The following is a 13,831-nucleotide window of genomic DNA, read 5'->3' as shown; positions in this document are numbered from 1 at the left end:
TGACTTCATGATGTTTTGAAAATAAATAATTCTCAGCTGCATTAGATAACAATAGTGGGAATGGAACATCCTTCATTTTCAGAAGAAAGATATAGAGTTAGAGAGCCAAGGATTGTCTGTTTTCACCAGGCAAGTCTGTAATGCTGGAATTTTTAGTTATCTTCAGTCCTTTGTCACTTAGAAAAGGCTGGATGCAAGGACACACTGGGATTCTTAGGGAGTGTTAAAGACAAGCATAACTCAAAAGAAATGAGCAAATGGCCTTTGAGAGTTTTAACTCTTTTAATGAAATAAAGAAGTACTCCTATCCAAGGCCAAGTAGTTTTATGCTGAAATCATATTCTAAAAGAGCAACCAAATCAGTCTCATTGTACTTAAAATAAAAATTCACTTGATGCTTTTTGAAGTTACAAATCACACTGAAGTGTCAATGTTGTTGATAGTCTTAGGAACTGTTCTGTACCTCTTGTTAGCCTAATAACACGCCCTAGAGTTTAAAGCAGCTTTTGCAAGGCCCCAAACAATCTTATGGGCCAAATGTTGCAATTTTTTCTTTTTTTCCTATCTTTGCCCTGAAATTAAATGGAAAAATGATTTTTATTGCCCAGACACTCGGGCTGTCCTCTGACAACTCAATATACAAGTGGTCAGCTTTTTCTAATTCTGGTTTACAGGCTATTTCATAATGCCATTCCCAGTATTCTTTCTGTTTAATTGATGTACAGCTCCCATTTTGGAACAGGATATTACTCACTTGAATTCTTTCCACAGGGGAAGAAATAAATTCCCTAGGCCCATTTTCCTGAGAATTGCTTAGATCAAGTCCAAGTTTTTTTTTTTTTAAACTAGATTGTTGATAAGATTGTGGGACTACTAAGATCTTTACTCCAAGATACCTGGGAGAAACAAAAATATAATCAGAACAAGGCCTGAATTTCAAAGTCCGTGTTCAAAAGAGCAGCCCCTTGTAAACCGGATTGCACATTCAAAAATCATTTGTTTTTAGATGACCCCCCAACGACATTTCAGAAGATACTAGGAAACAGTGCAGACCTGGGTTCTGATATGCATGGCCTCTTGTGCTTCAAAAGGCATTTGATGAGTGAAAGCTCAAAGGTCTGAGAACCACGGATGCCAGAGAGCATGGAGCAGCACCACCAAGCAACCTCCTTGTGACTGAGTGAGCAACTAAAGGGCTGTCTCTGCTAATGAAATGTAAGAAAAAAACCCATCTTTTACTGCTGTAGTATTGTGTCAAGCAGCAAACCCCATCACCAAAAGTAATTCGGAAAATATCAAACACATGAAAATGCTGCTTTGCAAATGAGCTTATAAACAGAAGAGGAACTTTAAATCAATGCGGATTAATCATGAAAATAGGATTGTTCCAACAGAAAGCTGAAGAATTGGGACTCATCAGGCCATATTGTTTTTAGTTCTTAAAAGGAGAAGCTGAGAGGTAGCTGCGTTATTTCTGTGGTAAGTGATAGTAAGTCAGTACTCTGGTGGCTGGTAAATTTTTGGGCACTATTTTTTTCTCACACACTGATTAACTGTCATGTTTTGCACCTTATTTTTGGCTCCATATCTTAATTCTATTATTCTTGTTACCTTCTAATTTTTCTTCCTACACCACATGAATCTCTTATGAGTACACTGTAGGAGAACTCAGGTGCTCCAGGTAATGACACTCTAGGCAGAGAAGGAAGTGAGAAGGACACCGTCGCTACCCATGCATGGGTCAAAGGCAGCCTAACTGCTGTCACATTTTACTGTCACACAAACTAACCAAGCCTCACTCCCCTACCCAGAGAGTAACCTCTATCACATAGCATAAGACACATACACCCTGCTCCTCTACCTGCCATGTAGCATTGCTCACTGATTAACCAAGCCTGCTTCCTGGCAGTGCAAGACCTCTCCTTACTTGCAACATCTTTAAAAGTAGGCACATCTTAATTTGTCCTTTAGGGCTGAATCTCTCCTTCAGAGTTCCCCCACCTGCATCATACTGCCTATTGCTGGTGTTAAAAAATTTCTTCCCTAAAAGATGACTTGACTTGATGCTACTATGTTGAATATACTTTCCTTTCCTGTCCTAAAACCTACCATATTGATTTAGGGGATAAGACAGAGAACAAGTGAACACATTTAGGGTTGTGATGAAGGGAATGGGGAGCAAGGCAACATGGCAATTATAAGGTGGGTTGGGCAAGTGTTTAGTTATAGCAGCCCAAGTGGACAGACACTTGCTTTGTTCTTGACCTCTGTGATACCTTGCACACCTGATTTTCATTATGCCTCTCATATCTCCTCAGTTCTTTTTTTCTGGTTGTGTGTGTGTGTGTGTGTGTGTGTGTGTGTGTGTTAGCTAAACTCTCCTTTCCTGACTTTTAAATGCTATAGTTCCTCAAGAATGGGTCTTCAGTGTTCTGTTCCTCTAACGTTTTATTTTCTCTGGTCCCTTCTATAGATTCAGTTTCCATTCACACTCTAAATGCTTGTTATTCTGTAATTCTCTTTACACCTCAATGTCTAGCCAATTTCATCTCTTTCTTATCTATCTGGCATCATCTAATTATTTCAAATTCATATCAATTGTAGTCAAAATGTCACTTTTTAATAGAGGTTTTGTCATAATGATAGACTGGGCCACAAGCTTCATGAAAGCAAGGGACATGTCTGCTTTATTCACTACTTTACATGCAGAATTTCATAGGCATAGAATAGGTATCTACTGAATAAATTAATGTGTATGAAAAAAATGAATGAACATGGGTGAGGCTGGTGTATGGGAGTTCTGAGCCACTGGGGGGAGTCCAAGTCTATAGCAATATCAAGTGGTATTGTGGGTTAGAAATTATGATGTGGATTTGGATATGAGGAGTTGATCATGGAGAACAATATGAGGCCTCATCAACTTAGATCATGACTAAATGCATACACAATATACATTCATACAGCTATCAGAACTTCTCAATGGAAGTGCCTAGATGTGGATACCTTTGGTTTCAAGATAAGACAGTAGGATAGAACACACAGCGGATGACCCAACTGGCCCAAAATACAATAATTTTTCTATGGATGCATGAAAAAATATTTTGCACAGCTGGATAGACCATATCTGAAAGTGGCTTTTGCTCTTGGCTCTTTTTTTCCTTCTGGAAAAGTTATTGAGAACTTATACTTAAAAGAAGAATAAACTGAATCAATAAGGTTTCAACTTGAGTCAGTCCAGAGAAGTTGGTTTCCATTCATTGTGTTATCAGGTAGCCATTAGCAATGTGATGATGTCAAATGGAAGAAAACAAATTATAAAAGTGTAAATGTACTGTGAGTGTAATTGTAAAACACACAGTTAAGAGCAGTTATGTCAGGTTGGTGTGGTTGGATTTGTTTTTTCTTTCTCTATCTTGCCATATTATTTCTATTAACAGTGAAAGCACAAAATATTTAAATAAAGTAAATGTCATTTTGAATGAAAACAGCATTTAAGTAGTTTTTGTCTTCTGTATGATCTTAATCTGAGAATATAATAGTGGCATATGTGAATCATATTATGAGTGCAACTTTTATATTAAAGATTTTTATGATACATTAAGTTGAATATATATATGGATTATTATGCGTATTAGGGTTTTTGTTTGAAAAAAGTGTTTTCCCCACTATCGCTGAATGTAACATTCTGTCCTACACTGATGATGGTCTAAATTTGCAATATTTCATTTAATTAATTGGCTATTCTATATAAAAATGCTTAAAATAATGAAAGAAAACATTATTTTTCTATTTCTGGACAGCCATGATTAAACAAAACAAGCTTCAAATATGGCTGGAGGTAAGACTCTATAATCTAAATGATATGACAATAATTCTCATAACTCATAACTCTGGAGGGAAAATAATCATTAAGTTATATGTCAATCTCACTGACAAAGTAATATATCCCTTAGTATCAGAAAGTTTGTTTCATATTTTGCATGCACATTATACAGTACAATGCATGACTCATGCTGGGTAAATTCACAAATGCTTATTAAATTAATGAATATGTTTAAAGGAGAACAACATTAACTTGCCATCACAGACACTACTTCTGTTCTAACTAAGGTCCAATGACCCTTAGTTTTTGATATGATATTGTCCCCTCCAATGTTTTGTTATTATAACTTATATTTTAAAAGGAAAAACTTTTAGTGGATGATTATCAGCAATTAATAGAAGATCAAACTTGCCATACAGATAAAATTTCTACCAAGAATAATTGTGTATGCACTGAGGCCACACATCCTACAGTAGAAGAATTTGAAAAGCATTTCAGTGGAGTGTGTCTTTCAAGTCAATCTTCTTGAACTATCTGCTACTTGATATGGATTTTCTGAGGATAGTATGTTCATGTTCATTGGGGGAACCAGTCTGTCATTGAGAATGTTATATTAATATGTAGTGAGTTTCTCACATTTGAGTTATAAATCTCTTGATGGAAAGTTATTACAGTTAGTCCTTTTCTTGCCCAAATAGGAATAGACATGGAAAAATAATGGTTTCTCATGTGTAAGTAGCAATTATTTTAGTGGGTCTTGAGAAACATTTATCTTAGATTTTATGGCTTTTGCAAAACGAGGGGGGCCTTTCAAAAGTAGCATTTACACAGTGGAGCTAAATTATCACCTCAGTTGTACACGGTGTAGATTTTGTGGCTTATATAGAACTGTACAGACTTTAATAGAATTATCTGGGGAATTTAAAGCAATTAGAGAATACTTCTAGTTTTTACTGCTTAAGCAAACCTTAAAAGTCCCTTGAATACAAAGTGATGGTATAGTGTAGTTAAGGGGAAGAAAATTAAGAGACAACAAATAGATGTTTAAGCTTCCTAGGGCAAATGAAGCATTCACTGAGGAAATTTATAATTGACCTCCTCTGAGTGCAAGGACATCTGACTAAAAGATGATTTCCCTTTAGAGATCTTTTGATGTTGTTTACTAGCACTATATAAAATGGGAGCAATGTAATAGTAACTCATCCAACATCTGTCTGTTATGTGACTATTTTAAAGTATAAAGTTTATAATATTCTCTCTGGAGTTTGGATCAAGGTTTTATATTTTTCATCAAGTTATTTATGCTTTCTAAATAATAATTAAAATTAAGGAATTTTATCTGTGCATTTACTTGGTTTTAATAAGAATCAAACAAAATCTACTCTGGATGAAATTTGCTAAGACAGTATATCTTCTGCGATGAGCATATCAAGCATCAGGCAATCTGAACAGTACTTAGTTCATCAGCGGTTGATTCAATTAGTAGTTGATCTTAGTCAGAGGTCTCTTTAATCAAGTCTGATCTGGTCCATGGATAATCTAATTGGTGACTAATCTAAGCAGTGATTGATCCCATCTGGTGGCCAAACCAATCCACGGTTAACCAAATCAATGATTCCTATCAAGACTGTGGTTATTGAACAGATCAGTGGCTAATTAAATCAGCATTTGATCAAATCAAATCACCACACACACTGGAGAAACTTATGTAAAGGGATAGATGTACTATTAGATTGATTAATATGTTGAGTTCTTAATACATCTATCAGATCATGTTCTATACCTTAAATCTGTGTGGTTTTTACATGATGTCCAAATTCTACTCTACTAAATCTGTTGGTGAAACAAAAATATTGGGAAGTATCTTGATGTGGATAGATACTTCTACCGTTCTTTGTTCCTCAGTCATAACTGAATTCTCTTTTAGCCAAATGTTATATTTTTATAAAAATCTCTCTATGGGTATTTTCTAGGCTAAGTGTAATTTGATGGTATAGTATCTGAACATGAGAACTGTACTTATGTAGAGGTAAAAACTTCTTATCATGTAAGATTATTTTCCATACTATATATGAAATAATATCTGTTATCTCAGTCATATATCAAATTAAAGGAAGTTTCCAAAGATTATTTCAACAAGACCGTCTGCTTTTATAGTTCATTATAATCAAAAGTTTTATGTGCTGTTATCAGTGAATCTCAACAATACCACTTTAAAGATGTGGTAACTGAGGTCAAAAGAGAGGTGTTGGGAGTCATGGCCAAGAGCAATAAGCAGGAAGAAAGGCTTTGGGGCTTTGAACAGGTTCATACTCTAGAGTAACCAATTATGACCATGTCTTCCTTCCACTCGTCTGAATCTGGACTCAGTATATTCATTTCCATTGCCATAAGTTACAGTTTATGTAAAAGAATCCATGAATGCTTAGACTCCATAAACTATCACACTGCTATTTCTGCAAAGCCAATGCACACTGAGAAGAGTATTGTTTATAATCACGTTTCCATAGAGATAGTTTTAAGCTTGAGATTGGTATCACTTTTGGTTGAGTAGTAAAACAAAACTGTCATTAGTGAGTCTATCCAAAGCTGAGTAGGAAAATAGATATACAACAAAGCATCAAGGCTATACCCTCTAAAAGGACTCTGGCATTTTATTGTAAGTCTAAGAATAGTTACTTACATAGATTGGGATGAATTTTTAAGGTAGCCACCAGTTATTGATCTACACACATATATTCAAGCGGTTAACATGGCCTATAGTTCTTAATAGTTTAACCCTAGGCCAAATGATGTCCTTGTAAATTCATAAAACAAAATAAATTGTTTTCGTTCCTTTGAGCATTAGGTTACTACAAAATTAAAAGAAATTATGGCACTGCACCACGTACTTAACATTTAATTTTTATCAGTCTAATCTTTCTTCTGTCCTATATGATAGGAAATACTAATTTGTAGTGGGTGGAAGAGGGGATGATTACAGAGACTATCGGTTTTGCTAAGTAACCTACATTTTTTGAGAAAAAAATGAGCCTTGAATTTTTCCAATCTTTGCCAAACATTAAAGTTTTTTATTATACCAAATTACCCTTGTACAAAGAAATGCACTTTTATACAAAATTATTTTATTCACCATCTAATATCCTCATATGAGTGATAGCAAAGTTGAGGGCAAAGTCGTGGAGTTTTGCACCAGTACATGTTTAAGTCTTCTAATTTTTCATGCAATTCTACAAAATATTGAGCACAACTACATGCTCAGAAAGTCAATGTTTAGTCAGTCAGTTAACATGTTTATATTCAACCGTTTATATTGGATTTTAAACTATCACTTACCTTCTTGAGCTGATCTTTACAAATTAAGGTTTCATGCTCAAAGAGACATGCTAAATAAGGATATTGTGCAACATTTATACTGTTTACTTATTTCTTCTTTCTAGTATCAGATTCTTACTGTCACAGTTTGGGGGTTTGTTACCTCTGTTGAAGTTTGATCTTACTCTATTAAGATCATTTTCATTAAATGAAGTCCCCCGAAATGAATCTTACTTACTTTGCTTTAGCTTCTGCGTCCTCATATGCTTTATTAGAAACATCATCCAGTCCTCCAATCAAATGCTTGAAAGAACTGTCAAAGGAAAACCAGAATAATTAAGCTAAATCCTCTGCAAAGTCCTCACAATGGCAATCAGACAATAACAATCTAGAGCCATCTAAATAAAAGTGAATTCAAGCACTTAATTTAGATATATTTCTAAGAAACATATCAGACAGTAGTGCTTCCCCTGATTAGGCAGTAAACCTTACGTCATCTGGGGCCTCTTCTACCTGGTTCATCTCCCAAATCCTAACCACATCTGACAACCACATCTGCTGAAAACAGACATTTGAACATTTGCTACGTGAAATAAAATCTAAACTACTCTAATTGTGAGTCACTGCACTATAAAACTAATACATCAACAAAATATTCTAATTGGGGAATGTCTACTCTATGTCAGTTAAATAGTATTAATTTCTATTAACCTCCATTCAAACTGTAAAAGACAAACACCATCATCTCCTCTTAGAAAGCAACTATCTGTCAAAGGCAAAGAAAGGTTAACAACAAGAATTATCAGAAAATCAACTCATTTAAGAAACTGGAAATAAATTTGCTTTAGCATGAGGTAGGAAAGTTGGCTATTTAATTATCTATTCAATACCTACTATGTACCTAGAACTGTGTTCATATTTACTATATATAATGAACTCTCATCTATCATATGCTTAAGATACAAAATATTATAAAGACAAAGAGTATAACAAATTACTATACATACCACAATCATCTTTGAAAATTACTGAATACAAATAAAAATAGTTTTCTCACATGACATTTTTACAACTACAAATCCAGAAATCAATCAGATGAATAAAAAGAAAGCCTAGGGAAGTCTGTTTGGAACACTTAGTCCCCAGCTGATGGTTTTGATAACTTTAAGAGGTGGTACCTCGGATGGAAGAAAGTTCACTGGGGGCAGGTCCTGTGCAATAACTTGTCTTTGGTGCCTTCCTGATTTCTTACTTCACCTGCTATATTTTGCTTGAGTGCATGGGACCAGGTAACCATTGACCCAGCCCTCTAGAACACTGAGAAACAGATCTTCCCCTGAAGGCACCATTGCCACAAGTTCACATGTGCAAGCTTCCAGTGGTCTGAAAGCCTCTTCTTCTCTACCAGTCCTGGCTCTTGCAACTTTTCTATCCCCTGTTCCACAACAGTTCCTGAACTATATGTAGATGAGGTTTAATACAGAAGTCCTGTCCAGGGACACACACTTTTCAGTCTCCTATTCTTTAAAACTTGATCAGCTGTGGCTTTCTGTGTACATTGCACTCTGTTGTATATGGAAGCTTCACTGGTGACAGTTGAAGGATATGCTAGTTTTCTTTCCACCCCTCATTCTGCTGTTCCATGAGCCTTAGGTGTAAAGGTTCAACTGTAGATGTGTCACCTAGAACTGGGCAGCTCTCAGACATATGTTCTCTGTCTCTGACCATTTGTGGAATTCTGCAGTGGCCTTCATCTGTTTCAAAAAGAAGATTTTTGATGAGTAGTGTAAGGTATGTTTCTCTATAAATTGTAAGATCCAGGATAGGTTCATGAACATAGAGGCTATAAGGATCCATATTATCATATGGTAAGAAATTTCACTGTCTGAAGTTATGACAGAGATGTGGTTTCTCTAGGAAATGTGTCCTCTCTAGCCATGAGTATCTGGGCTCTGTTTACAGTGCCACCCATGAGTTCACTCCCATTGAGAGGGTTTTAAGTCCAGTTAGGTAGTTATTGATAACCCATTAGATGACAGTGCCACTACTGCACCACTAGAAGTAGTCTGCTAAGCTGGTCATTATGGTTATTAGGCTTTGGGGCTGGGATGGACCATTGGTTGACTCCCTTTGCAGTTTCCATATTATTGTCTAGTATCATGAAGGCTAAACCTTGGGTAGAAAGCTTCCAGGTCAGTTCCTGCTCCATTGCTCCAAGTCCTGTATCTGAAGTGTGTCCTGTCCTCAGCAGTAGGGTCTTATCTTCTAGTTCTATGAGATAACCAAGAGCTCTGGTAATAGTCTGTGTTATTTTGGGAGTCTCTTGGACTACTCTCACCAACCACTTAAAGGGAGGTCTCTCCTGCCTGGCACTGTGCTCCCTGCAACACAGCCCCCAGGTATACATATGCACCAATGTTCAGACACTGTATGTGCATGCCTCAAGGGGGTCTCAGGGGCATCACATTTCCTCTGGGTTCCCTAGACACCCCCAAGATTCACCTCTACTCTTTCTTCCTCCCATCCAACCTCCCTCCCCAGTCCCAGCTCCCCCATTACCCCCAAACTGCACCCAATAACATGACTTGCCTAATAAGTAAGAGTTCTGTTTCCTTATGGTCACGTACCTACTCCCCTGGCTCTTACAATTTTTCTACCCCCTCTTCCACAGTGGTCCATGAGCTCTAGGTGGGTGAGATTTAATATAGGAGTCCTGTTGCTCATATGGACTTACAGCAATGGTGACCGCATGCACAAGACACATGCAAACTCAATCACAAAAATCAGCATAGAACTGCAGATATGGGCAGGGGGCTGCAACTTTGGCAAGGAACTACTGGCAGCTGATCACTGCTGGGTGAGGGAGAGTTGATCTTTAAGGGAGTGACATGAGACAGGCTGAACGGGCTCCAATGGATGAACTCACACCAAGAGACATCTGGGCACACAAACTTGACTCGGTGAATCTTAACACATAAGTCAAAATGCATGAAGTTCTGTGTGTAGGCTATAGGGCTGGTGCAGATAGGAGGGGGACTAAACATGATTAAGATGCTTTGTATCAAATCCACAAAAATTTAATAAAATATATTTTAAAAAGAAGAGTTCTGTTGTCATTGTTCTGTTTTTAAAGAGATCATAGGATGTTTTGACAACCTAAGCACTTGAACAAGTAAAACCCATAAAATGTCAGTTATCTAAGCTGGTAGTTACAGATAAATCATTAAATTAATTCTTTAAGCTCATAGTCAAAATAATTTACATTTAGTATTATGAAAATAAACTATCCGATTTCACATATACTCTAGACTTAATTTCAGAAGAATTTAAAAGACTTTAATTCAGGCTTTCTGATCAGCACACCTTCATGTAGGCATGCTATTGCATGTAGGCTTTCACATCAACTTTCCCTGAGAAGGGAATCTAGTATTAACAAGTCCAAACAGGATTGCTTAGACAAGTGAGTAAAATGGCATCATTTGAGCACATATAGGCAGAAGAAGCACAAATGGGAAGTTCCTATGTGTTCAACACTGGCAGCTGGAACATACCTGCAAAGTGCAATGGGAAAAGAAGGTCAAAGAGGAACAAAGACAGAGCAAAGAAGAAAAGGAGGCGGAAGATGAGGACAGAAAGGAAGGAAGGCAAAGAAGAGAGGAAGAGAATAGGACTCTTACGAACAAGACTGTGGACATTTATAGACATTTTCATTAGGAAGTATCAGTTGAAAGGCCGTTTCTCATTCTAGGAAGTCTGTGTTTTAGGACATTTTGGTGACTAACTCAGTGGGTAATAATTTCAGTTAAGATGTTATTAATCAAAACCTCTTTCTGAAGGGAGATGATTACTTAGTGGTGCATCTAAAATGTCTGTAATTTTGCTCCTTAGTTGTAATATGATGACACTTCCTAGAGAAATGAGTTTTAAAATTCCTAAAAAGGCAAAAGTCCAAATTAGTAGAAAGACCAGAAATCCAGGATCAGCACAAAGAAAAGCATTTAAATATATTTCTTATCTTAGAAAGCACATTTTAGGGGCTAGAGAGGCCCAGATTTGATTCCCAACACCCACATGGTGGCTAACAACTGTCCATAATTCCAGTTCCAGGAGAATCCAATGCCTTCTTCTGACCTCCTTGGGCACTGCATGACATGGGTGCACTTACACACATGCAGGCAATACACTCATATGCACAAAATAAAAATAATAAATAATAAATTTAAAAAGTTTCAAAAAATGAAAGATTTTATATTTCTAGATCATATATACTAAAAAATATAAAGACATACATATATGCTGACTAAGTCTTCATGCTTCTCTAGCTCCTATTTTGACACAGTGTTTAGAAATCATGCACAACTAATTGGACTTGGTGTGGTAAAATAATAATAATAAACAGAATTTAAATAGAATCTTTCAAATCCAAAATACAGTGAGAATACGCATCACTTATTTAAAGCAGATTCATTTTCTTAATTATATTTTAATGTATTTTAATCTATTCTTAACAATTAAATATTCTAAGACAAAGAGAATCAACAGAAAACCTTTTTTAAATTTTTATTCAATTTTATCTTTTGTGTATGAGTGTTTAGCTTGCATGTAATTGGACCTGTGTCATGAAATGCCCACAGAGGTCAGAAGGGGTCATTGGATCCACTGGAACCAGAGTTACAGTTGTTAGTCGCAATGTGGATGCAGGGTATTTGCAAGAGCAGTGTTCTTAATCACTAAAGACTAAATGTTGATGTGCAAAGAGTTCTTCTGATGTGCATTTATTGCAGTGAGAATGGGAAATTGCTATTTTCCTCACAGTTTTTATAATTTCCAAACATATATAATAGCTGTTCTCTTTTTTATTGCTTTCACAAATTTACCCTTTCACTGATAATGACTAACTTTTGTAATTATCTTTTTATGTAGTGTGATGGTTTTTGTAATATTTTTATTGGACTAGAATTTATTTATATTGAACTAACAGCTTTAAAAGGTGGGCATAGTGCCAGTGAGATGGCTCAGTGGTTAAGATCAATTGCTCCCAATCCTGAATTGATCCCCAGAACTCACATGGTGGAAGGAGAGAAACAGTTCCTGTAAGTTTTACTCTGACTTTGACACACATCCTGTGACATGCTTATGTCTACAAGCATGGGTACATTATTATAAATGTAATAATTTCTAAAGTATATAAATAATATAGTGCACAGAAGCAAAACAGGTAATAACCAATGACTATTCCAAACCTGACACCCCTATATTCGGTTTATATCAAGAAACCTGTACTAAAAAAATGAATCTAAGGGGCTGAAGAGATTGCTCAGTGGTTAAGAACGCTGACTGTTCTTGCAGATTTTTTAAAAATCTAAGCAAATACATAATCCGAACATCTGCTGGCTTATTCTAGTTATTGTGGAAAATGGCCAAGATGACAAGGGATGGCTGAGAGGAAGAGCTTCTTTGAACAACGCCATCATCTCTAAGTCTAGGTACTCCCCATTTTTTCATTTTGTCATGGAAAGTGGCACTAAAGAGAAAGATCTGGGGTCTCACAGGATTTGTAGTTGCTCAGCAGGGAACTATTTCTCATTCTTTCAAAGGAATGAAATGGTTTGGAATCAAAGGGTCTTTAAACTGCCATCTGTAAACTTGGTCCATTGCCTGTCTTTGTAAATAAGGTTTTATTAGAACACAACCACACCTACCTTCCATATTGCCTAGGGTTGTCTTCTCATATACAGAGGGTTGAGCAGCTATAACAGACATCACATGGCCTGCAAAGTTGGCAGTGTTTCTATGTGGAACATTACGTAAAAATTTGAAGTCCTTTTCAAGATTGTTTTCTTCCTCTTAACCTTTCACCCTTATATTGAACCAATTACTAAATACTGTTCGCTCTATTGTCAATAATTTCAAACTAAAAACTGGTCATGGTAGCACATGCTTTTAATCAAAGCACTGGGGAGGCAGAGGCAGGCAGATCTCTGTGAGTTCAAGGCCAGCCTGATCTATATACTGAGTTCAGGCCAGGTGGGACTACGGGAAGACCCTGTCTCTCTCAAACAAACAACAAACAAAAATAATAATAATCATTTCAAATTAATCCATTTTCTGTATTGTCCTTTGGTCCTGCGCCATTTGTCATCAGAGTTAACGCAGTTTTATTTTAGCTTGTTTGCCCCCTTTTCCTTGTAAGTAAGCCAGATAATCATTTAAAACACAAGTCAGATCAAGTCCCTATTCTGCTGGCATCTACAACCGCTCTGATTGCACCTACTATGCATCTGCTTCAGGACAGATGTCTTGTGTCTGGAATGTTCTTTTCACAGATCTTAAATTTTTTTATTGATTCTAGAATTTTATGCAATGTATTTTGATAATACTCAGATCCTCTCTCCCATCTATGACCCACCTTGCTACTCCCACACTTGATTTCATGTCCCTGATTCCTTCAGAATTTCATATAATATATTTTCACCATATTCAGACCTCCTCCCCCATCTCCACCCCATCCTCAACTTCATGCCACTTATTATTATTTTTCCTTTTCTAATTGACCTATCAATTCTAATTTGTCTTCCTTAAATGTTCTTGGTTGTGGTTTCATTCCCTGAAACCTGATCAACCTACCTGGCATCACACCTTTGAAAATAACTCACTCTCGTCTTTCAGTAGCTATCAATTGCCGATAGATCT

At 36.4% G+C, this 13,831-nt stretch overlaps 1 protein-coding gene across 3 annotated transcripts in view; it reads right to left on the bottom strand.

Annotated features, from left to right (window-relative positions):
• Positions 1-13,831, bottom strand: part of Prkg1 (protein kinase cGMP-dependent 1) — a 1,315,555-nt gene that overhangs the window by 107,907 nt on the left and 1,193,817 nt on the right. For all 3 annotated transcript variants that reach the window (XM_008831094.3, XM_008831093.3, XM_029562517.1), the window contains exon 9: positions 7,377-7,451. In XM_008831094.3, coding sequence (XP_008829316.1) covers positions 7,377-7,451 — 75 coding nt within the window. The remainder of the gene's footprint in view (positions 1-7,376; positions 7,452-13,831) is intronic.

Source organism: Nannospalax galili, unplaced genomic scaffold (assembly GCF_000622305.1).
Source record: "Nannospalax galili isolate Female #2095 unplaced genomic scaffold, S.galili_v1.0 scaffold175, whole genome shotgun sequence".
NCBI lineage: Eukaryota > Metazoa > Chordata > Mammalia > Rodentia > Spalacidae > Nannospalax > Nannospalax galili.
This window is presented reverse-complemented; position numbering and strand designations above follow the sequence as displayed.